The sequence below is a fragment of the Stenella coeruleoalba genome, assembly GCF_951394435.1.
Source record: "Stenella coeruleoalba genome assembly, chromosome: 15".
In the NCBI taxonomy this organism is placed as follows: Eukaryota; Metazoa; Chordata; class Mammalia; order Artiodactyla; family Delphinidae; genus Stenella; species Stenella coeruleoalba.
The window spans coordinates 14,272,658-14,298,871 of NC_137161.1; the positions used below are offsets into that span (position 1 = coordinate 14,272,658).

The window sequence follows — 26,214 nt, forward strand, 5'->3', positions numbered from 1 at the left end:
TTTCAGATGTCAAGATACAGAGTTTAGACGGAAAGCTTTTCCACATTGATTACATATGAAGGGTTTCTCTCCAGTATGGATTTTCATATGCTTACTAAGGTTTGAACTGTGGTTAAAAAGCTTTTGACACTCACTACATTTATAGGGTTTCTCTTTGGTATGAATTTTTTTATGTCGGTTAAGATCAGAGTAATAGCGAAAGGTATTTTCACATCTGTCGCATGTAAAGGGCCTGTCTTCAGAATGAATTTTCTGGTGTTTAATAACATTTGACTGATGTTTAAAGGTTTTTTCACAAACATTACATTTGTAGGGTCTCTCTCCAGTATGAGTTCTTCGGTGTCGCGTTAGATCTGAGAAACGGACAAAGGTCTTTTTACAGTTATCACAGATGTAAAGTTTCTCCCCAGTGTGGATTTGTTGATGACGATTAAGATCTATGAGCTGGGTAAAGATCTTCTCACATTCATTACATGAAAAGGGCTTCTCTCCAGTATGAATTTTCTGATGTTTGTTAAGATTCGATTGGCTTTTAAAGGATTTTTCACAATCATTACATTTGTAGGGTCTCTCTCCAGTATGAACTCTTTGATGTAAGAGAAACTGAATATGGATTGAAGTCCTTTCTGCAGTGATTACATGTGTGATATTTCTTTCTAGTATGAGTTTTTTGGTGTTGAATTTTTTCTGAGAAACTGTGAAAGGTCCTTCCACAAAATGTAAGGACAAAGAGTTTCTTTTGTGGAGGAATTCTTTGATGCTGAGTCAGATGTGATCTCTTGCCAGCATGAAATCTCTGATGTGTAATAAGGGATGAAAGAAACCTGAAGGCCCTCGGACACACATCACACTTGTGTGGTTTCAGTCCGCCGTGTGTGCTCTGTTGTTGAATAAACATTGAAGCCCTGTTAAAGGTTTTGCCACATTGGTTACATTCAAGGTGTTTATCCAGAATGTAAATTCTTTGGACCACTGTAAATGATGCGGGATGCCTAAAGTCCTTTGCATTTTCATCGTATCTGTGGGCTTTCTCTACCTTGTGAATTCGCTGGTGTTCAGTAAGTTGTGACCTATAGCTAAAAGCCATGCTGCAGTCACCACATTCATAACGCTGAACAAAAGTGGAAGGTTTTTGATACTTTGCATGGTGAGAGCTTTGCCTGAAGGTATTCATAGATTCATAAAGGGCATGATAATTCACCAGTGATGGTTGACATGCTAATGGGAAGACAGTATGAGAAAAAGAAAATTAAATCCAGGCATCACAACAAATGAGATCACTAGTTAGTGGGGTAGCAGGGAGAGAAGGGTTCAGTGACTGAGGACTTTGGAGGGGTAGGAGGAGAAGTTGGAGTTTGTCAGGGGAAGAATGAGAGAGGAGTGTTCTCCAAGTACAAGGATAATTTAAGTGAGCAACGTGTATCCAGTGAAAAATTTCTTTCAACTTGAAATACTTAATATTTGTAACTGAAAAATGACTTGTTGAAATTGTAATCACCAAAACAGAACAATTTAAAGACTCTAAAAAGAGCCACATGAAATTCTAAGCAAGGATTAAAGTTTTATTTTCACTAAGGTCCTTTAAAATCTCTCTCTATAGATACAGCAATTTGTGAAAGTGATTATACTTTAAATACTTTGAACAAAAGTGGGGATTTCTCTATGAGTAAATATTAACCTGGTTTATCAATTTTACTAATATTTAATATTTTACTTTATGACAGGGTTATTATTGATTGGGCCAGTGCTCTACTTGGACATTTGAGTTCTGTTTATTTTTGTTGTTGCCGAGAACACTAAGAACAATCATATATACACATCTTTTTTAATTTGTTGAAATGTATTCTAGGCATAGATTCTTAGAAATGAAAAGGAGTCCTATTTTTTTGTGTATACACACACCACACTCAAGTAAATTCTTATATTGCATGAGCACATCTTTACTTTCTAGTATCTTGATAACCCTAGACTCTATCAAACTTATGACCCCACAGTTTGACAAAAAGATAATTTCTAGCATTTATTTTTTTGCGTAATAAAAAAATCTAAATGAAAATGGGTTAATTGCTAGGAAAATTTTCTAATTAAAAAGGTTAATTAACAATGGAAAACTAGCATGTGTTTCTTTTACCCTCATCATTCTAGATCTTAAAATGCTACGGAAGTAATTAGAAAATGTATGGCTACAGAGGAATAGTTTAAAGATATACATGACTAAAAAAAAAAAGATATACATGACTAATACTGTCTAAAAGACATTGCAACATAAGATGAAATCAGGTGGTAATAAAAAAGAACAAAGTGAAAATTGATTTGAAGATATAATATTTAGATAAACCTAATAGTTCACATGTATAGAAAAATCGTATGGCCAAAGACCAAGTTATACAGAGACAACACAGTAACCTGGGAAACCTGGTTGGAGAACCCAGAGGAAAAAGGACTGAAGAAATGGAATATGTAACTCAAAAGTAAGAACAGTCAAGATTAAAAGAGAAGTATCACCATCCATTAATATAAGTCCCATAAGGGAAAAAAATGTGAGAAGATTTGCCAACTTCAAATGGCTTAATATATGGGCAACTGGAATCTCTGAAAGAGATGAGAAAGGGAGATGGAAGGACCAGAAAGAAAACTATTTAAAGAAATAATGGCCCCAAAATTTCCAAACACAATGAACACTATAAACTCACAGATCTAAGAGGCCCAGCAAAGTCAAGCCTAGGAAACTTGAAGAGAATCACAACAAGGCATATCATAATCAAATTGCTCAAAGTCAGTAATAAAGAGAAAACTGTAAAATCAACCAGAGGGGGAAAAAATGCTGTGCATGAAGATAAGGATGACATTAGATTTCTCACTGGAATACTGCAAGCAAAAAAAAAAAAAAAAAAAAAAAAAAAAGGAAGATCTTTAATGTTTAAAAGAAAAAGAAAACAAAAACCTATCAACCAGAATTCTATGCCCAGCTAAACCCTTTCAAAAATGAAAGCAAAGGAGCTTCCCTGGTGGCACAGTGGTTAAGAATCTGCCTGCCGGGCTTCCCTGGTGGCGCAGTGGTTGAGAGTCCGCCTGCCGATGCAGGGGACATGGATTCGTGCCCCGGTCCGGGAAGATCCCACATGCCGCAGAGCGGCTGGGCCCGTGAGCCATGGCCACTGAGCCTGCGCATCCAGAGCCTGTACTCCGCAACGGGAGAGGCCAGAACAGTGAGAGGCCCACGTACCGCAAAAAAAAAAAAAAAAAAAAAAAAGAATCTGCCTGCCAATGCAGGGGACATGGGTTTGATCCCTGGTCCAGGAAGAGCCCACATGCCACGGAGCAACTAAGCCCATGTGCCACAACTACTGAGCCTGTGCTATAGAGTCCACAAGCCACAACTACTGAGCCCATGTGCCACAGCTACTGAAACCCGTGAGCCTAGAGCCCGTGTTCCACAACAAGAGAAGCCACCACCATGAGAAGCCCGTGCACAGCAACGAAGACCCAATGCAGCCAAAAATAAATTAATTAATTAATTAATAATAAAAATAAATTTAAAGAAATAATTTTTTTAAATGAAAGCGAAAAAAATCAGACATACAAAATTTGGATTTAACCAAAGGAATAAAAAACACAATCATAACTACATGCTAAATATGTAAGTTTGTTTAATAATGATAAAGAGGTCAATTAATCAGGAGCATTGTTTATGCACCTACAGAGCTTCAAAATACATGATGCAAAAAGAACGTCAATGAGAAATAAATTCACAATTATAGTTGGAAATTTCAATACCCCACTCTCAATAATTGATTCAAGAGGTAAGCACAATATCAAATATAGTTGAACACAACTATCAATCAGCTTCCACCTTAAAATCTTTTTTTTTTTTTTTTTTTTTTGGCGGTACGCGGGCCTCTCACTGCTGTGGCCTCTCCTGTTGCGGAGCACAGGCTCCGGATGCGCAGGCTCAGCGGCCATGGCTCACGGGCCCAGCCGCTCCGCGGCATGTGGGATCTTCCTGGACCGGGGCACAAACCCGCCACCAGGGAAGCCCAGAGGCAGCTTTTTGAGTATTATGTTAATATTATTCATATTCATATCTAATAGGAAATACAGGTATTCTGATTTTTTTTAAAGTCCTGGCTTTTTTCCTAGGGTTTTTTTTTTTTTTTCTGTTCTTCCAGATGAAATTTAGATGTGTTCTGTAAAGTAAAATAAAATTAAAATTAAAGGAAGAAACCACATCACTCAACTTATTGAGATTTTGATTGGAATTTTGTTAAAGAATGTTGTCTCCCTATCTAGGAAGACAGTACATATCTCCGTTCACATTTTAATGTCACACAGTTAGAGTGTAATAGTTTCTTTTGTGTAAGTTCTGCCCAATTCTTGTTAACCTAGTCCTAGATACTGACTGCTACTGTGACTGGAACTTATTTCCTATTACTACTATTGGCATAAGAGAAACAATTGATATAAAAGTACATTGACCTGCACATCATCTTAATCACGGAATCAAAGTTAATATTACCAAAAGTGGGACAAACTGACATCATGTGTGTGAAACTCATCTGGTGTAATTTACTGAGAAGAACATAACATCCATTATGTTATGCCAAGAAATGTATAACCTGAATTTAATTGTGGGAAAACAGTCAGACAAATCCAATTGAAGGAACACTTCAAAACAAGTCTGTCCTCTTCAAAGTTACCAATGTCATAAAAGACAAAAAAGGCTGAGGAACTAGATGAAAGAGGTCTAAATGACATGACAACTGGATGTAAGGACTCTGAATCAGTTGCTAGATCAGAAAACAAAATAGTTATAAAGGACATTATTGGTACAGCAGGTGAAATTTGAATATGGTCTACATATTTGATAATAATAGTATATCAGTGTTCACTTTCTTGAATTTGATTTGTGGTGGTTATGTAAAAGGATGTTCTACTCTTAGAAAATATATGCTAATTTTAGGGGTGACAGTTCGTGTTTGAACTTACTCTCAAATGCTGAGGAAGATGAGAGAGAGGAATTGAGAGAATGCAAATGTGGCAAAATAATAACAATTGATGCTAAGTAAACATTTTACAGGTGTTCATTCGTAATGAATCATTCCTGCAACTTTTCTGTTAAGTTTGAAAATTTTCAAAATAAAAATGCAAAAAGAATAAGAAAATTATTAACCACTTGTTTAATGACAAGGTCAAAATAACACACCACTTTTAGGGTCCTATTTTAATAAAGGTATCACCTAACATGGTCATTTCTGGGAGAGGAGATTATGAGTACTCTCCTTTGATCAAATCTTCGTTAGATTTATGTGTATCTGCCGTTTTAGCCACAGTTTCGGTGTATTACTTTTGAAATCCAGTTTTGAGTGGAGGTGGACAAATTATCCAACTCACCAAGTAAAGCAGGAACTCTTCTGACATTCTCTAAGGAAGGGGACGCTGAGACTTATGGGAAACGGAGTCCCGAATTTGATGGATTACCGGGAGGAGAGCGCAGGGAACTGGCCCCTCACGGCTCCTTCTGCGCATGTGCATTTCTCCTCATTGTTCGCCCGCTCCCTGGTCTCCAGCTTCGCGCGGCAGATAATTCCGGAGCCTTCGGGTCTACACGTTGCTCAGTGAGGGGTCCTGCACGAAGGATGTGCGCTACAGGTGAGAACCTAGTTTGGAGGGGTTTTTTTGCTGAGCTTGGGGTAGGTTTTGTGCCCACACCTGGTGGAAGCAAAAACTTGCGCGAATCCCACGCAGGCTGAGACCCTATATAGCACTTGTTCCTGAGTCTGGTCTGCATTTGCCGCTAAAGAAAGCGAAGTGACAGAGCAGCTTGGCTACGGACCTACAGGTTCCACGAAGAGGCTAAGGGAGAAGCGCGGGTTACTAGGTCAGAACGAAGTGCGCTGAGAAAAAGCATCCTAATGGTAACGAGCTGTTTCCAGAAGCTCCTCGAATTTGCATGTGCCCTGGCCAACCATTCATTATCGAGTCAAATCCAGGACACCGGCGGGGGTGAGAATAAATTCTGATAACATTTATTATGTGCAGGCTGATTTAAGAGCCTGAATTTGAACTAAGACAAGTTCAAATTCTAGCCTGGCCACTGAGTCTCCATGGACAAAATGATGAGCCTCTAAGTCTCAGTTTCCCCATCTGCCAAAGGAAGTTATTCCAAAAACCTGTCTCAAAGTCGTTTTGAGGATTGAATTAAGATAACCTGTAAACACTCAGCAGCGGTCCTGGCATTCACTAAGCACCCGGGAAATGTTAATTGCCTTTATCACTGTTGTTTTCATTAAGATCGTTATTGGTTCTCAAAGACCCCCTGGAAAGTCAGTATTGCCCATCCCATTTTAACTGACAAGAAAACCAAGACTGTGGTGGGGAAGTCTCCAGGCCAGTAATTGAAGGAGCTGGGATTACAAACCTCAAACAGTTTTATTTCCAAATCCCATGCTGGGTTTTGTCTAGCAGCACATCCTTCACAGGACTAAGCAGAGTGGCCCGTCCCTAAGAGCCACAGGGAAGGACCTGGAGCGTACAGGGACTGAGTCTTTTCCAGAAGCTCTGGAGATTTTCTGGGAGTGGTTCTCAAAAAAGTATGTATCAGAAACAGCTGAAGGGCTTGTTAAAACCCAATAGCTCTGTTGGGCCTCACCCCCAGAGTTTCTGGTTCAGGAGGTTTGGGGAGGGGCCCAAGAATTTGCATTTCTATCAAGTTCCCAGGTGACACTGATGCAGCTGGTTGGGGACCACTCTGTGAGAACTTCTGTTGTAGAGGATGGTGAATTCATTGCAAGAGAGAGTTGGGACTGGGGCTGAAGATTCCAGTTGTTTGAATTTACCCTCCCCCCGCCCCAGCCAGGTACAAGTTTTCCCTGGATCACACAGCTCTTGTGAGGAAAGAAGGAGGGGGTACCAGGAGTAGGACTCTTACCTGGGAGATCCTCATGCTACCCGGACACGCTCACCACAGCTGCAGGGCAGAGATCCCAGAAACAAGCAGGTTCTCTATTTGCTTGCTTGGAAGCAATTCCTGATCCTTCTGCCCTGAGTAACACTACCACACCAGAGGTTGTGGAGAACCATTGGCCCGTGAGGTGTGGGCCAACTTTTCAAAGGGAGGGGGAATTGGGCTGAGGGTGATGGGCAGGAGGCAGGCTTCTCAGGAAGAGGAAATTCTGAGGACGGTTGATGAGGACGTGTCTGGGAGGAGGGCTAGGGAGGCACTCTCTCCACTCCTCCCAGATGCCCTTAATTCTCCAGCCCCTCTTGCGGGATTTTGCACAGCCTTCAAGCCACGCCCACCATCACATGAATTTAGAGATATGCCCCGCCCCCCATCCCTGACTTTATCCAGGTACAGGAAGAGTTTTCAGGAGTTCAATTGGGGGCCTGAGGAAGTAATTAGCGTGGGGTTAAATACAGGATTTCTGGATCCACACCGCCAGGGGTCAAAGCCCAGCTCTACAGCATTACTTTAACTTCTCAATTTCCTCATCTATAAAATGGGATAATAATAGTACCTACAGCTTGCTCTTTAAAAAACTTTTTTAATTGAATTGCTTTATTTAGTTTGTTAATCCTTGTTAGGATTTTTGTATCTAAGTTTATACGGGGAAACAAGTGGCTAATTTTTTCTCCACTTATCCTAAACTGACATTGGCCTCAAGAGTACAGGAGCCATACAGATTGAATTGGGGAAGTTTATTTTTCTGTTTCTGGCATGTATTCTGTAGATTATTGTTTTTCTTGAAGGTTTGGGGAAAATTGCTTACACAAATGGACTTGGAATTTTGTAGGTGTGTGTTAAATTTTTAATTTCTGCTTTGTTTTTTTCTATTAGATATATATTTTTTATTGAAGTATAGTTGATTTACAGTGTTGTGTTAGTTTCAGGTGTACAACAGAGTGATTCAGTTATACATATGTATATTCTTTTTCAAATTCTTTTCCCATATAGGTTATTATAAAATATTGAGTATAGTTCCCTGTGCTATACAGTAAGTCCTTGTTGTTTATCTGTTTTATATACACTGGTGTGCAGATGTTATTCCCAGATTCCTCATCTTGCTCCATTTAAGGAATAAATGAGGTTAATATATGTAAAGGACTTAGAACAATGTCTGTTACATAGTAAGCACTATGCAAGTATTGTTGGTATCACTAATATTATTATACCCACATTCTTATAATCTAGCTTTGTATTATTCCTAAGTGGTGGAACCAAAAGGCACATCCAGGGCCCCTGCCTCCCCAGCCACTGTTCTGCCCACTGCATCTCAGTTAAGTCAAAACAAGTGTCTTTATAAAACATCCTTAGAAGACACTGGAACCAAAGGAGAATAAATCCCTTTTTAAAAAAATAGACTTGTTAAAGCACCCCTATCCCTGTTGTCAGAAGTTCCTATTAATTCTTTAACTTCACGGAGTTAAAAATATCAGTAGAATTTCTATCAGGTTTTGGTTGTTGCATCATTTTATACACTTTTTCAAATGGAAATATTCAAAACATACGACAGTAAAGAAAATAATATGACCGTATATACTTGTCACAGCTTCAGCAATTATCAACATATATATCCTCCCTGCCACTAACATGCACGCACGTATGCACACGTGCATACACTTTCCCCCTCCACCTTCTTCTACTGGATTATTATTATTTTTTAATTAATTAATTAATTTAATTTTTTTAGCTGCGTTGGGTCTTCATCCCTGCGCACTGGCTTTTTCTAGTTGCAGTGAGCGGGGGCTACTCTTTGTTGCAGTGCGTGGGCTTCTCATTGCGGTGGCTTCTCTCGTTGCGGAGCACAGGCTCTAGGCACGCGGGCTCAGTAGTTGTGGCACGCAGGCTCTAGAGTGCAGGCTCAGTAGTTGTGGTGCACAGGCTTAGCTGCTCCGCGGCAGGTGGGATCTTCCCGGACCAGGGTGCGAACCCATGTCCCCTGTCTTGGCAGGTGGATTCTTAACCAGTATGCCACCAGGGAAGCCCTCTACTGGATTATTTTAATGTAAATCCCAGACATCAAAAACTTCAGAAATGTAACAGGTTTAATAATAACCAAAAGCACAGCATGGCATCCTTGCTATGCTATCTGGGTTTAACCAGGTCTTTCTTAGTTGGATTTTAGCTTATTTTATATTTGTCTGCTATTAAATCAAAGAAGGCTATAAATTGTAAGAAACCAATAAGGAAAAAATATTTACTCTCCACCATGAAAAGCCTGCTTCTTTTGGCTCCCCCTGGTTATACCAGGGTTGCAAGAGTCCCCTCAGCATGCCTGCCCCTTCTGAAGGGTCAGAGACAATCTCCCACCATGTGACTGTCAGCTAATACGTGGGGATTTCTAGGCAAGTTGCTCTAAGGACCTTCAAGGTTGATCATATTTCTCACAATTTCTTTGCTCTCTCCCTTTCCTTCAGCTCTGCCTTCACAGTTCTCTGAACTTTTCCAGGAGCAGGAGAAAATGAACACAGCCCAGGTGAGTTGATTACTTATTACTCAGTATTTTTCAGTGACATCTAAGAGGTGCTTTGCGTTTTTAATAACTTTCTTGTCAATTGTCCTTCCTCATCTTTTCATTTCCCAACGTTTTCCTGTTTTATTTTACTTTCCTTCTTTCTTCTTCTACTGGTTTTGAAGGTCTACATTTTATTTTTATTCCATTATTACCTTTGATGTGTTTAACGCATATGTGAACACATTTTTCTACCAACAGCAGGAACATTTTCATCTGTAGTTTCATCCAAATAAGATACACTCCTCCCTTACGTCGGGCTTTGTGGAAATGCACTAAATATTCTTTATTTCATTTTCTCTTTACATAATAATTATGTATTCTTAGTTAACAATCGTATCACATCTTCTAGCTACTTAAACAATAATTATTTCAATTCTAATATACATTTCCCACTTATTTTTGCTGTCCCAAGTTTGAAGATAAAGTGACAGAATTATAATAGTCAGTTATAATATTACCTACAATTTAGGGCTGCTTATCATGCTCCAGTCACTCTTAAATTCCTTACCTGGATTAGCTCATGTAATTCTGACAACAGCATTAGGAGGTAGGCACTTTTATTATCCCCTTTTCACTGAAGTAAAAGTAAATAACTTCTCAAGAGCTTGTAACTGCAGTCATTCTAAGGATACATCATTAGAAATTTGGCCAGATGGAGACCTGGAGTCCAAGTCTACTGCAAACTTTCCACCCTTTGTTGGGAGTAAGTCATCATCTGCTTGTGTTCCAACCAGCCCAAGATCTCGGAATGGGAGATCTCTTAGGCCTAGGGTTGCCAAATAAGACATAGGACGTATAAAATAAAGTAAATCTTAGCTCCACGCACGCTTCCCTTTCATAGTCTATAAGCCACCTACCCTCTCTGGCTGTACCAAGAACCAGTTCCTGTAGCTCTGTCTGTCCACCACGAGTTCCGTATGGCATGCATTCTTTCCCAGATTCTGCTGAGTTTTGATAGAGGCCTCTGGAGCGGTCTACAGAATCACTATGTGGTTATACGCCTTCTGAGTCTGGGTATCCGAAAGAGCCTTTATTCTGCCCCACTCCATGAATGATCGACTGGTTATAGAATTTGGGGGTGAAATCCCTTTCCTTCAGAAGATTATGGATGATCTGCGTTAGCTCCTAGTATTTGGGGAGACTGAGAAGTCGTGTGGCAGCTCGATTCTCATTCCTTTGTAGTAACCGGTTTTATTTTTTCTTCTTGCGAGTTTTTCATTATCCTTGGGCTTCAGGTATTTCCGCAGGCAGTGTGTCTGGCTGCCTGTCTTTTTTCAGAGTGCCTGCTTGGTAATTGGATGGATCCTATGGAGATGAAGACTGACTTGCTCTGGGACATTTTCGGTTCTTTCTGTGATTATTTCCTTCCCTCCACTCTCTTTGTTCCTGCCACCCAGAAATCCCATGAGACGGTCAGTGCCTCTCCCCAGTCGGCCCTCTGTGCTCCTTTACTTTCATCATTTCCATTTTTCCGTGTTTTTATTCTGTGCGTTGAGAGATTTGCTCATTTTTGTCATTTGGGTCATTTTGTTTTCAAGTCTTAAGAGTTTTTGGGGTTTTTGTTGTTGTCCTAAGTCAGCAAAAGAATATTTAATATCTGTATCCTTTTTCTGTGTTCATAGCCAACTTTTCTCCTTTTAGGGAAATAAGACTCTCGTATATGATTTGCAGACACCAATGGGAATACTTAAAAATTATTCTCTTCAGTATCTTTACTTACATTTGTTTTCATAGTCTTCAGTCTTTTGGTCTTGGTACTTATCTTTCAGGCTGTTGCTTTTTACTGGCATTAAATTTGTTTAGCAGCCTTCAAATCTGTTATTCCTGCTGCTGCTTTCTCAGATCGTTGTTTTCCCTCCAGCATCTGGACCCTTTGCTGTTTTCTGTATGAAGAGAAAGGTAAAGACCTCATTAGATCAATGTGGGCAGCCGATGTGTGATGCGCGACAAGTCTGTTTCCTTGGCAAGATTTTCCTCTGAACGAAAGGACTGACTTGGGGCCTCTTATACGGATTATTGGGTTCTGTGTACAGAACAGGCTTCACTTAGGCTCTCCAGAGAGGGACAAAGCTTGAGGGGACCCCCTTCCACCCGCCAAAGGGGGTAGTGCCTTACCTGATAGCAGAGCATGATAGTCTGTCTCCCCAGAGTTGCCTTAAAACAAAAGCTGTGACCGAATCAGGGGACTAAGCACAGTACCCTGCTCCTCTCTTTGGATGCAAAGTTCACGCAGACACCTAGAGGCAGTTCCTTGCTTTTTTTTTTTTTTTTTAATTTTACTTTATACTGGAGTAGAGTTGACTAACAATGTTGTGTTAGTTTCAGGTGTACAGCAAAGTGACTTAGTTATACATGTACATACATCTATTCTTTTTCAGATTCTTGCCCCATATAGGTTATTACAGTGTTGAGTAGAGTTCCCTGTGCTATACATCAAGTCCTTGTTGAAGTTCCTTGCTTTTTACAGGGAACGTTCTCCTGAGTGTTAACCCTCAGCCCACTCCTTCTGGGGATCAGGAGTGTGGCAGCCCTTCCGTGACTCACGTTCACTGTTCTTCAGCCCAGAGCCCATCTCGGCTTCCAGCTGCAGCTGCTGCTGAGCTGGGAGGTCTCTCTGGGCTCTGAACAGAACTTGAGACTTTTGCATGTTCTATGTTTGCATTAAGGGGCGAGCACAATGCCTCCAGTATCTGCCTCCTACTCTATATCTTCCAGAAACTTCCTCTGCTCTGAGAAGTATATTGGTGTTTTTATGACTCTCCCTGCTCTACTTTTGGAGGCAGAGGACGTTAGGTTGTGCAATCAAATCTTTTTCTCCTCCGTGAAGCATACCCTGAAAAAACTGAGATTTAACCCCCCTCTCCCTTTGTGACCTCACTCTACCTCGTACACACATTTTTTCATGGTTCCTGTAAGTTATTACTGCATGTCTATGTTCATGTAGAAAGTCCCATCATTCTGTAAACTCCTTAAAGACAGAACCAGTGTCACACATACACAATGGAATCCTACTCAGCCGTAAAAAAGAATGAAATCATGCCATTTGCATCAACATGGATGGACCTAGAGATTATCATACTAAATGAACTAAGTCAGAAAGAGAAAGACAAATACCATGTGATATCACTTATATGTGGAATCTAAAATATGACACAAATGAACTTATCTGCAAAACAGAAACAGACCCACAGACATAGAGAACAGACTTGTGGTTGCCAAGGGGGAGGGGGAGGGGGGAGGGACGGATTGGGAGTTCAGGGTTAGCAGATGCAAACTATTAATATATAGGATGGATAAACAACAAGGTCCTACTGTATAGAACAGGGAAGTATATTCAATATCCTGTGATAAACCATAATAGAAAAGAATGAAAAAGTATGTATATATATGTATAACTGAATCACTGTGCTGTACAGTAGAAATTAGCACAACATTGTAAATCAACTATACTTCAATAAAATAAATTAAAAAAACAAAAAACAGGACAAGTGTCTTACCTTAGCATCCTCTATGGCTAGGACAATTGTAGGCCTGTAGAGGAACTCAAATTGTTTTATGAATCACCAACTAAAGATAGAGGCAGAGTATTTCTGGTATGATTTCTCTTTCTCCAACAAAATACAGGCAGACTTCATTTTATTGTACTTTGCTTTATTGAGTTTTGCAGATACTGCATTTTTTTTTACAAATTGAAGGTTTGTGGCAACCCTGCATCAGGTAAGTCTATTGGTGCCATTTTTTTTTTTTTTTTTTTTTTTTTTTTTGCGGTACGCGGTTCTCTCACTGTTGTGGCCTCTCCCGTTGCGGAGCACAGGCTCCGGATGCTCAGGCTTAGCGGCCATGGCTCACGGGCCTAGCCGCTCCGCGGCATGTGGGATCTTCCTGGACCAGGGCACGAACCCGTGTCCCCTGCATCGGCAGGCGGACTCTCAACCACTGCGCCTATTGGTGCCATTTTTACAACAGCATTTGCTCACTTCGTGTCTCTGTGTCACATTTTGGCAATTCTTGTAATATTTCAAACTTTTTCATTATTATTGTATTTGTTAGGGTGATCTGTGATCAGTGATCTTTGATGTTACTATTATAATTGTTTTGGGGCACCACGAACTTTGCCCATATAAGACGGTAAACTTAATCTATAAATGTTCTGTGTGTTCTGACTGCTTCACTGACCAGCTCTTCCCCCATCTCTCTCCCTCTCCTTAGACCCCCCTATCCCCTGAGATACAACACTATTGAAATTAGGCCACTTAATAGCCCTATGATGGCTTCTAAGTGTTCAAGTGAAAGGAACAGTTGAATGTTTCTCATTAAATATCAAAAGCTAGAAATGATTAAGCTTAGCGAGGGAGGCATGTTGAAAGTTGAGACAGGCTGAAAGCTAGGCCTTTTGTGCGAAACAGTTAGCCAAGTTGTGAATGCAAAGGAAAAGTTCCTGAAGGAAAGTAAAAGTGCTACTTCAGTGAACACGCAAATGATAAGAAAGCGAAACAGCCTTATTGCTGATATGGAGAAAGTTTTAGTGGTCTGGATAGAAGATCAAAGCAGCCACATTTCCTTAAGCCAAAGACTAATCTAGAGAAAGACCGTAACTCTCTTCAGTATTATGAAGGCTGAGAGAGGTCAGGAAGCTGCTATCTAGGACTTTCATAGCTAGAGAGGAGAAGTCAATGCCTGGCTTCAAAGGACAGGCTGACTCTCTTGTTAGTGGCTAATGCAGCTGATGACTTGAAGTTGAAGCCAATGCTCATTTACCATTCTGAAAATCCTAGGACCCTTAAGAATTATGCTAAATCTACTCTGCCTGGGCTCTATAAATGGAACAACAAAGCCTGGATGCCAGCACATCTGTTTATAACATGGTTTTCTGAATATTTTAATCCCACTGTTGAGACCCACTGCCCCCCCAAAAAAAGATTCCTTTCAAAATATTACTGCTCATTGACAATGCACCTGGTCACTCAGTAGCTATGATGGAGATGGACGATGACATTAATGTGGTTCTCATGCCTGCTAACACAACATGCATTGTGCAGCTCATGGAGCAAGGAGTAATTTCTTTAAGAAGTACACTTCATAAGGTGATAACTGGGCTTCCCTGGTGGTGCAGTGGTTAAGAATCCGCCTGCCAATGCAGGGGACACAGGTTCAAGCCCTGGTCCAGAAAGATCCCACATGCCGCAGAGCAACTAATCCCGTGTGCCACAACTACTGAGCCTGCGCTCTAGAGCCCGTGAGCCACAACTGCTGAGCCCATGTGCCACAACTACTGAAGCCTGCATGCCTACAGCCTGTGCTCTGCAACAAGAGAAGCCACCACAATGAGAAGTCTGTCACCACAATGAAAGAGTACTCCCTGCTCGCTGCAACCAGAGAAAGCCCACGCACAGCAACAAAGACCCAAAGCAGCCAAAAATAAATTAATTAATTAATTAAAAAAATAAGGTGATAGCTGCTGTAGATGGGTATTCCTCTGATGGATCTGGGCAAAATAAATTGAAAACGTTTTGGAAAGCATTTACCATTCTAGATGCCATGAAGAACATTTGTGATTCATGGGAAGAAGTCAACATATCAACATTAACAAGAGTTTGGAAGAAGTTGATTCTAACCCCCAAGGATGACTTTGAGGAGTTCAAGACTTCAGTGGAGGAAGTAACTTCAGAGGTGGTGGAAATAGCAACAGGATTAAAATTAGAAGTGGTGCCTGAAGATGTGATTGAATTGCTGCCATCTCATGATAAAACTTTAGCAGATGAGGAGTTGCATCTTTTGGATGAGCAAAGAAAGTGGTTCCTTGAGATGGAATCTACTCCTGGGAAAGATGCTGCAAAGATTGTTGAAATGACAACAAAGGATTTAGAATATTACGCATACTTAGTTGATAAAGCAGTGGCAGGGTTTAAGAGGATTGACTCCAATTTTGAAACAAGTCCTACTGTGGGTAAAATGCTATCAAACAACATTGCATGCTAAAGAGAAATCGTTCATGAAAGGAAGAATCAATCAATGTGGCAAAATTCATTGTTGTCTTATTTTAAGAAATTGCCATGGTCACCTCAGCTCTCAGCAGCCACCACCCTGATCAGCCACCAACATCACGGCTAGACCCTCCACCAGCAAAAAGATTACAACTTGCTGAAGGCTCGATTGTTAGCATTTTTTAAGCAATAAAGTGTTTTTAAATTAAGGCATGTACATTGCTTTTTTAGATATAATGCTATTGCACGCTTAGTAAATAGCATAAATATAATGTTTATATGCACTGAGAAACCCCCCAAAATTCGTGTGACTCAATTGCAGTAGTCTGGAACCAAACCTGCAATATCTCTGGGGTCTGCCTGTATAACATGATGGAAGGTATGTGGTAGACGACCTTTATAACATTTTCTGGGCAACTCTTTACAGTGAATACGGTAGGATCAGTACCCCCTACATATTTCCCGTGCCATCTGGTCTTGAGCACTGCAGACTGAGCAGCCTTGGGCTATTACAGGGATCGGTGTTGTTCGAGGATGTATCATTGGACTTCACCCAGAAGGAGTGGCAGTTGCTGGACCATGCTCAGAGGCTCCTGTACAGGGATGTGATGCTGGAGAACTACGGGCACCTGGTGTCCCTGGGTAAGCCCAGCTTCCCGTGCAGCTCCCAACAGCATGCATTTCCTGTCTTAGGAACCAAGTCACTGTGGCGCATCATGCACATGAGGTTTTGGATTCAAAAACCTTTTAGGGAACTTGAAAGGATATTGTATTCTCACCTCCCTAGTGAAAGGGTCCCCATCATTCTACAGCTCCTAAAGCTTCTCCCTTCTGATTCTTCAAAGGGATTGACTCCTAAGCAACTTTGCCAAGTCCCATGTCGTTTCCCACAACAGGTCACTGTGTTTCCAAACCTGAGCTGATACTCAAGTTGGAACAAGAAGAAGAACCGTGGATATTAAAGGGACAACTCCCAAGTGAGAGCCACCCAGGTGAGTTAATGCGGTCACCTGGAAGGCAGCCAGGGGAAACTGGATCCAAAGTGGCCAGTTCAGGGGGTAATATCTTTGAAATGGGTTTTAGGAATCTCTTTTAGAGGCTCCAGACTTTTAGGAGTGACTAAAGGCAGATGACTACCATACCTTAGATATTAAGCCTCCATATATCACTCTCATATATAAATGCTCTTTGTTTTCTGTTTGACTTTTATAGAGAGAGATTCGCTTGGTTTTTGTAGAATCCAGTTGCTGCCTTCCTCATCCTAGACCTTTATTTCTCCGTTTTTCTCTCTGTGCAATAATGGCTATCCTTTACGTTCCCTCCTGTGCCAAATGTTCTGTAAATATGCATTTGTTGATGGATCATTTGATTCAATAAATATTTACGAAGCACCAGCTATGCACCAGTCATGTTCTAAGTCACAGGAGATACAAAGCAAAGTCTCTGCTCCTGTCAGTAGATCCAAATAGCAGATCCATATGTAACATGTCTGGTAGTAATTGGTACTCTGATAAATTAAAGTCAGATGAAGGGGATGGAGACCGACAGGGAGTCCTTTTTCAAAAGGAAGTCAGGGAAGGCCCCTTTGAGGAGGTGGACAGTTGAACAGGAGAGTAGAATGGAGTCTTGAATGAAGGGATGGAGTGAGCGACGGGTTATCTGAGAGATTCCAGATCAAGGAACAGCAGATGCCAAGACTGTGAGACAGGAGCTGGTGTAGTCAGAGAACAGCAGGGAAGTTGGTGGGACCGGAGAGGGTTCAGTGAGGAGAAAAACAGCAGATGATGTCAGGGAGTTAGCTAGAGGCAAAGCTTTATAGGCCTGGTAAGACTGAATTCTACTCTGAGTAAGATAGTAGGTAAGAGAAGAGGTCAGGGACTGCACCCTTGAGCATTACATTTGGAGGTCACGGAGACATAGGGCTCTAGCAAAAGAGACCAAGAAGGAGCACCCACTATGGTAGAGGGAGAATCAGGAGTCAGGGGTTTCCCAGGAGCCACGTGAAAAAAAAGTGTTTTTTAGAAGGAAAGAGTGAATTCCCAATATGCAGATGCAAATGTAGTCAACATCGCCCTTTTTTTCCCCCTGCAAATTATCCAAAGGCCACAAGGAAAAAAAATTTAATGTCAATTCCATTTTTCTTATAGGTTCGAGGCAGCTGAAATCCCAAACTTTAAAAAAAAGTGGAAAAACTGCCAAAAGCAATTAAAGTCAGGCTTGTTCACAGAAATAGAGAGAAAGTAACGTAGCTGTGGAAATAGAGTTAGAACATATTATGCAGACAGTATTTACTTGGCGATTTTACCACAAATGGAACTTAAAGTGTTGAGATTTTTTTTTAACAGTGGAATAGTAGCATTACTCTGAAGGATATCTAGGTTCTGAGTAGAGCTAAGGACATAATATGTGCTAAGTGAAGACCATGGGAGTGTATTTGTTGTTGGAAACACACAATTGATGGAATTAAATACCCTGGTCTGATAGGAGCTGACAATACTGTAGGCTTGTGGGGTGATCAGTTGAACATGTGTTGTGAATTTAGGTATAAAAATCTAGTATAAAGTCTAAGTATGAAAATCCAATATCAGATTTTTCTTGCTAGCATATCGGCCTCTATTTGTTTTATCTGCTACAGAGAAGTCTTAAGTTTTTAAGCATATAACCAATGTTATTGCATAAAATGAAAATAGTAGAAGATAATAATAATCACTCATAGCCAAAAAATTTTAAGACAAAGATTAATAAAGGTCCTAAGACCAAGTCGAATAGCCAGGTGCTTGAGTTCTCACAAAAAAAGAGAAATCAGAGAGGAATAAAAAATGATGTGAAAGTAGAATTAAACAACAAGGTTTTACTGTATCGCACAGGGAACTATATTCAATATCTTGTATTAAACTATAATGGAAAAGAATTGAAAAAAGAATATAGGTATATACATATGTACATGCATAACCGAATCACTTTGCTGTACACCTAAAATTAACACAATATTGTAAATCAATTATACTTCAGTATTTTAAAAGTGAAATTAAAAATTAGTATTGTGACAGGGCACAGTCATTTGGTACAGTACGTCAGCAGATTGAAAGAGGGAAAAGTAGAGTTGTCAGTCAAGACAAATAACTATTGATTAGCTCTGATAGAATCAAATGATATGCAAACATGGCTTATCCTCTATCTTTGCCCTGACCCTTCCCTTGATCACCCTTTAGTCTTCCTTGTCTCCCTATTCAGTGTCCCTTATCTTTGCCCCATTCTTTTAATACCCTCCATCCTTGGATCACTTGTTTTCCTGACATCCTTTGGACTCACTTCACCACTCCTTGTGTTTTATTTCAAACTCTCCATCCATTTTGAGGTAATTTTTGTAACAAGCCAAAGCTTCTAGTATTAATTTTCAGCTTTCTCTCCCTTTTTCTACTGCAATATGTATTTTTGTTTTTGTTTTCATGTACCAACTAAAAGAGTAGGATAAATATGTGCTTAGAAGTTCTTTCATCCCAGGAGACTGTGTCTGAAACCTAAGAATTAACTTAACTTAGGGCATTTGTATACAAGCCTATTCCTTAAGAAATGTGTTAAGATTTATAATGTATGTTAATTTTTTATATTTCTATAAGTCCAAAGAACCAATAACATGGAAGAGATAAGCCAAGAAAATGAAGACAAGTATTTGAGGCAAGGTTTATTCATCAACAACAAAACATTGACTGAGGATAGAAATAAGACCTTCAGAGAAACACTTAATATGACCACAAATCCAGTGCCCTCAAAAAAAATATCCCATCAATGTGACCCATTTGTAACAAACTTGAAAAGTGTTTTTGAATTAGTTATTAGTAATAGAAACAGTGTGAGAAAAATATCTAATGATTTCAATGGATGTGGATTCCTTACTACTGTGAATGAGAAAACCCATACAGGGAACAAGCCCAGTGAAAATGATCAAAAGAGGAAATCCCACAGACAAATTGAGGACTTTATTCAGTGTCAGAAGAATTCAGCTTTGGAGCAATGTCTTGAATATAATCATTGTGAGAAAGCTTTTCACAGAAAAACAGCCTTTGTTGCATGTAAGAGAGCTCATACAAGAGAGAAACCCTCTGAAGGTAACAAATATGGACAAGCCTTTCTCCAAAAGTTAAAGCTTGGTGCTTGTCCAAGAACTCTTAAGGAAAGGAAACCACACGAATCCAGTAAAAATAGGAAATCCTCATGCTTGAAGTCAAAACGTGCACGTCAGAGAGCTCACTGTGAATGTAACAAATTGGGGAAATCTTTTAGCGAGAAGTCGAACCTTACTCAACATCAGAGAATGCACACAGGAGGAAAACCTGATGAGTATAACAGAAGTGAGGAAGCCTTGCAGAAGTCATCCCACACTCAAAATGAACGAACTGATACAGAAGAGAAAATCTATGACTGTAACCAGTGTGGGAAATCCTTCCACAAAAAGCCACACCTGACTCAACATCTGAGAACTCACACAACGGAAAAACCCAGAAAGTGTAATGATAGTGAGAAAGCTGTGAAAAAGGAGTCCTGCCTCGCTCTAAAGCAGAGAATTAACACGAGCAAGAAAAGCTTTAAAGGTAGTAAGTGTGAGAAATCCTCCCACAAGACGTTGAAACTCAGTCAACATCAGAGAATGTGCTTGGGGGAACCAAATAATGAGTGTAGTGAAAGTGGGAGGGTCTTAAATAAGAAATCACACCTCACTCAAAATCAGAGGGCTCACAAAGGGAAGAAAACCTATGACTGTAATAAATGTGGGGACAGCTTCCCTAAGAAAACAGACCTTTCTCAACATCAGAGTGTGCACACAGGAAAAAAGCCCTATGAATGTAGTGAATGTGGGAAGTCCTTTTTTGTAAAGTCCAACCTCACTGAGCATCAGAGAACTCACACAGGAGAAAAACCCTACAAATGTCGTGAATGTGGAAAATCCTTCTGTCAGAAGTCAGCCCTCACCGTACATCAGAGAACTCACACGGGAGAGAAACCCTATAAATGTAATGAATGTGGGAAAACCTTCTGTGTTAAGTCAAACCTTACTCAACATCAAAGGACCCACACAGGAGAGAAACCCTATAAATGTAATGAATGCTGGAAATCTTTCTGCGTGAAATCCAACCTCATTGTACATCAGAGAACTCATACAGGAGAGAAACCCTACAGATGTCCCGAATGTGGGAAAACCTTCTATGAAAAGTCAGCCCTCACAAAACATCAGAGAATTCACACAGGGGAAAAACCCTATGAATGTAATGAATGTAGAAAAACCTTCAGCCAGAGGTCAGCCCTCACCAAACATCAAAGAAAAAAACATAAGAAGAAAACTCCCACCAACACTCTCCACGTGCAGAAGCCATCCTCTGCAGTTCATAGCCATTGAACATCAGCAAAATCATAGGACAGAACCGCTTAGATGTCAACACATGTAGGAAAGTCTTTATCAACAGGTTAGAGCTAATTGGAATTACAGAAGTAACATAGGAGCGAAATAGGAGCTCTCTATGTATGCTTTGATTGTGTGAAAGCTCTCAAGAAGTATTCAAAAATATGGAGGGCAAATGTATTATTTTAAGGGATATGGATAAAAATGTTCTTGTGGGAAAATGTTCTTGTGGAAATAGAAGTCGTATTTCAGATGTGATACCAAACTTGTTACAAAAAAAGATAATAAAATATTCAGTTCTTAATAGAATGTGAAAGTGGAGCTTTTGTCGGGAATAAGTTAAGGTCATTGGCACAGCAGTGTTAAATATATATGTGAAGACCTTCTGAAGTATATGGATAGGTATATAGTGCATGAGTGTGTTATATAACATGAATTACGTGTATGTTGGATTTACATAGGGAACCCACCTCTCTCTGAATCTCAACAATACAGTATGTAAGTGAAAATTGAACAATGACATAATGTGTGCCTCAACAATTGTACTTCTAGATACATACCCTAAAACAACTGGGCGTTCTAAAGGGTGTTTGGAAATACTGGGGTGATTCGTTGTCACTATGACTGAGGGTGCTTCAGGCATTTAGTGTGTGGGAGGACCAAAGATACGCAATACCCTGCATTGGATGCCAGCAACTCCATCACAGGAAAACCTTGCCCTAAAGAAACTCTTGCACATCTGCACCAACAAACATGTACAAGAAGGTTCATTGCAACCTTTCAGGGTTTTGTAATGACAATTGAAAAAAAGAGAAAGTAGCAAATGTCCATTAACAATAGACTAGATGAATATTGGTATGTTTATACAATGGGAATAACATACACCAATGAAAATGAAGCTCAGTTATACACATCATGATTGTTATCTTAAAACAATAATGTTTAATAAAAAAGGAAAATATAAATACCATATTATTGCATTTATATAAAGTTCAAAAACAAAGAATTCAACAGTACACTGTTGAGGGATACATATATAAGCAGTAAAACTACAAAGGAAAGCCAGTGGATGGTTAACAGAAAATCTAGGATAGCAGTTACATCTATGGAGGAAGGAGGAGCTTACAATTAGGGAGGAAGCTTTATATGGGAAATAGACCCATACAAATATGCCCAACTGGTTTTTTACAAAGGTGCAGAAGGAATTCAGTGGAGGAGAATAGACTTCAACAAATGGTGCTGGAGCAGTTGGACAGCTATAGGTGAATAAATAAATGAAACTCAACCTCCTGAGGAGGAAAGTATGGGCTTTGGATTCAGACAAACCTGACTTTGAATGCCAGCTTTACCACTTACCACTGTGTGGTTCTGGCTTTAATAACCTTTTCTCATAAGGTTATTAAACCTTGCTGAGCCTCAAACCCAAGCCTAGAGCTCATCAATGACACGTTAGGGATGCTGGGGAAATAGAAGGTAAATGAATGGGCTACATTAAATTTACTAGGGTATGTTCCCAAAATGGCCAGCAGAGGGCTCTAGTCGCACATGAAAGACTCCACCACGTCTCTGCTCCGGCTGAAAGCGGTCTGCCTTCCAATCCCCACTCTCCTCATTTCAGCCACCCATTTTCATTAACCCACATTAATGCACAGTGCTGGGGAGACATTTTTCACAGTTACGTGTGTCACTGCGTTTCTGTCAAAAAAACATATCAGATAATTTAAATTATAATACTGCTTTTTTCCTTCCTGCTTTAGTTTTTTCTTAACGGAATAGACATGCATTCTCAACAGGGGCAATATTGCCCCCAAGGGGGTGAAAGTTTGTTCTTGAAGCCTGAAAAAATTCTTAGCTATTACAATGGTTTGTGGCCCTCAAAGGACCATATTACATAAATAGATACGCAGTATATCTGTGGTATTAAATTTTTATGGGGAGGACAATTAGGAAAAATAATATCTAAAAAGTCCCCTTGGAGGAGCTATAACTTAAAAAAATAAAGGTTGGGAAACACTGGAATAAGGGGAGATGAATGAAGAGAAGATGCCATCGTTGTACCACACCTGAAGTTAGGGACACGTAGCATAATTCTTTCTCCTATAATTTGGGGACTGCCATGGCAGTGTCCAACCTCAACAATTCCTAACTGGAGGTCTTGTCATTGTTCAGAATGTCCCTCTGCCCCTTTCTGACTCCTCTGAGAGACACCACTTTCAGTGATTCAAAAGGAGTCTCTCCTGGGAGGACTTCTTCAGAGATGCCGCATGCCCTCACCCTCCCACCGGAGTTGCCAAGATTGAGCAGAGGAGGGCCAGATGGCACAAGCAAGCTGAGTGAGTAAGCAACCCTGACCCCCATTTCATCCACCTGTTGCCTGCTCCTTGCCTTAAACCTATGGCTGAGGGAATTCCCTGGCTGTCCAGTGGCTAGGACTCCAAGCTTCCAGTGCTGGGGGCCCGGGTTCAATCCCTGGTGAGGGAACTAAGGTCCCACAAGCCACTTGGCACTGCCAAAAGAAAAAAAAACCTATGGCTGTATGCAGTGGGAAGTGGGTTCCTTATGACCAGTTGACAGAGGAGGAAGAAGCCTGAGCTTGGGATATGGAGGAGGTGCCCAATTTTGATGGTAGATGGACATATCCATCCATCATGGCCTCAAACTGAGAACAGCATAGTTACCAGGAAGGGCTCAGATCCCTTAGGAATGAGGGTTGAAGGTCACACCACCAGGTAAGCCACCATATCCAGCAGAGGTGCCAAGGGTGAGGGGAATCTAGAATTGACAGTAGAGATTAGAGCTTTTCTGAGCAGCTGCCCTAGCTCTGCACCTACCTCTTGTTACACAAGGAAAAACAAATTTCTCATATGTTTAAACCACTGTGATTCAGGTTTCTGTTACACGCATTTCTGGCTGATACAGGATTCCTAACAGTAGCATATGCCTGGGTTTTGTTCTCTAATCCTATTTAGCACACCTTGCGTTTTAATAGGACAATTCAGTCCCTTTGAGATTACTGTAAAAATGGATATATTTTATTTTATTCCTTCCATTTTAATTCGAGCTTACTATTTATTTACTTTGTTATTTCTCTTCCTTTTTCTTGTTTTTCTGGCTTGATAATATGGCCATTTATTATCTGTTTTTCTTTTATTTTTTTTTAAGTATAATTTACATACAACAAATTACACACCTATTAAGTATACAGTTTAATGAGGGTTTTTTGTAGTTGTTGTTTGGGGTTTCTTTGGCTGGGCCTCACAGCTTGTGGAATCTTAATTCCCCAACCAGGGATTGAATGCGGGCCCTTGGCAGTGAGAACGTGGAGTCCTAACCACTGGACAGCCAGGGAATTCCCTCTGTTTTTCTTTTAGATTTTGGTGTTCTATAGAGCTAGCAATTACCTTTTCTTTTTCATATTCAGAAAAAAAATACATAATCACAATTATGTAATCTTCCATTATATGAAAAACACCATCTATTTCTTCACATTAAGATGACCGATTGGGCTTCCCTGGTGGCGCAGTGGTTGAGAGTCCGCCTGCCGAGGCAGGGGACACGAGTTCGTGCCCCAGTCTGGGAAGACCCCACATGCCACGGAGCGGCTGGGCCCGTGAGCCATGGCCGCTGAGCCTGCGTGTCTGGAGCCTGTGCTCCGCAATGGGAGAGGCCACAACAGTGAGAGGCACGCGTAACGCAAAAAAAAAGAAAAAAAAAAGACCGATTGTAATTCTTTTACATCATGCTCCCCAAGCCCCAAAGAGATTTAAATGCTTTAATTTTTTCCTCTCCACCTGCCCCTCCCCAAGTACCAGGCTGAGATCCTTCAGTATTTATAGTCCCGTATTATTATTAGTCTTCCTTTAGGATTCCCTTTTCCCCTCAAAAGTCTGTAGATATTATTACATCATCATTTACTTCCAGTATCGCAGATGAGAAGTCCAATGCCAGCCTCACTGATTTTCATTGTAAGTTACTTATTTTCCCTCTCTGGAGGTTGGTAAGCTTTATATGTATACTTGGTGTTCGTTTTTTGGGGGGGTGGGGTGGGGAGAAGCTCTGTTTGGAATTCAGTGACCCCTTAAAATCTTCTGATCAGGTCTTTGTTGGAAAAATTTCAGGGAAAATTTCCTCCATTGTTTTGTTTCGTTATTGCCTGCCTTCCACTTCTTCCATTTGATGAATTTCCATTTTTCCGATAATAATAATTCCAATATTGAATAATTCAAATAGACAGGTATTTGGTTGCCTCCATCATCCCCCCAACCTCTCTGATTTCACCTCATCATTTCCATCTCTTTAAATTTTTGATATGTGTTTTATTTCTCCATTTGGTATTCCACATCCAGTTGCACCAGTAACCTTCCTCTCCTTTGATTCATCTCCTGAAATGTTTAGTCTGAATATGAGATTTTCCTTCGATCCAGAACATGAGTGTGTGTGTGTTTGTGCGTGTGCGCGCGCGCATGCACGTCACACTGTATCTGTGGATCCTTCGGTGTCATTTTCATCGTCAGTTTCTGTTCAGATTACCTTCTCTCTTCTCCTGTAGGTTTGTACTGGCTGTTCTCTGTGATACACCAGTTCTCTCTCTTTCTCATTTCGAAGACCCCGCAGGTACGTTGGTATTTTCCTTCGCTGACTCCCCGGGGTGCGTGTTCAGCTGCTGGGGACCTGCGGCAGGTCAGGCTCTTGAGTCATGGACCGCCCAGCAGTCTTTGCTCTTCTGGGTCAGCAGTGCTCCGGCTGGTGGGTCGCTGGTCCCAGAAGGACTCCCTCTGCTCCTTCGTCTCCTCATCTGGCATTTTCCCAGGGTAGAAAGGATTGAGCACACCGATTTACTCCCCCTCGGCTTTCTGAGCACTGGAGCAGTAAGGCTGAAGAGTACTCACAGGGGCAGGCACACAGCTCCCTCAGGAAGTTCTTGGATTTGCGTAAGTCAAGTGTTCCCAGATGTTACCTCTTTCCTTCTGACCGTCCCTACTGGGGCCTGGGCCTCTGGTGGCCCGGCTCTCACTGAACTCAGACTAGCCCCCAGAGATCACTAGATCTTGCTTCTACCCTAAAACCTCAAAAAATGCTGGCCTCAAAAACAAAAAAGCTGCTGGCCTCAAAAAATGTTCAATAGCTGGTTTTAAATTGAAAGATGAGGGCAGCAAGGATGTATTCAAGCAACCGTTTCCCCAGAATTCATAGGACACTTCCGTATACAGTAAGTCCCCTACATACGAACCTTCAAGTTGAGAACTTTCAAAGATGTGAACATGCGTTCCATCAGCATCAGGCGTGAGTGAAATTGCAGCTCACCTTCCTCAGTAAC

The 26,214-nt window shown here is 40.7% G+C and overlaps 1 protein-coding gene across 1 annotated transcript; it reads left to right on the forward strand.

Moving 5' to 3' along the window:
- Positions 1–5,583: 5,583 nt before the first annotated feature.
- Positions 5,584–16,595, forward strand: LOC307198019 (zinc finger protein 37A-like; the record flags this gene model as incomplete). Its single annotated transcript, XM_079944602.1, has 4 exons — positions 5,584–5,649; positions 9,418–9,476; positions 16,015–16,141; positions 16,396–16,595. The coding sequence occupies exons 1-4, from the start codon at positions 5,637–5,639 to the stop codon at positions 16,593–16,595; spliced, it is 399 nt and encodes a 132-aa protein (XP_079800728.1). The 5' UTR covers positions 5,584–5,636.
- Positions 16,596–26,214: the final 9,619 nt, after the last annotated feature.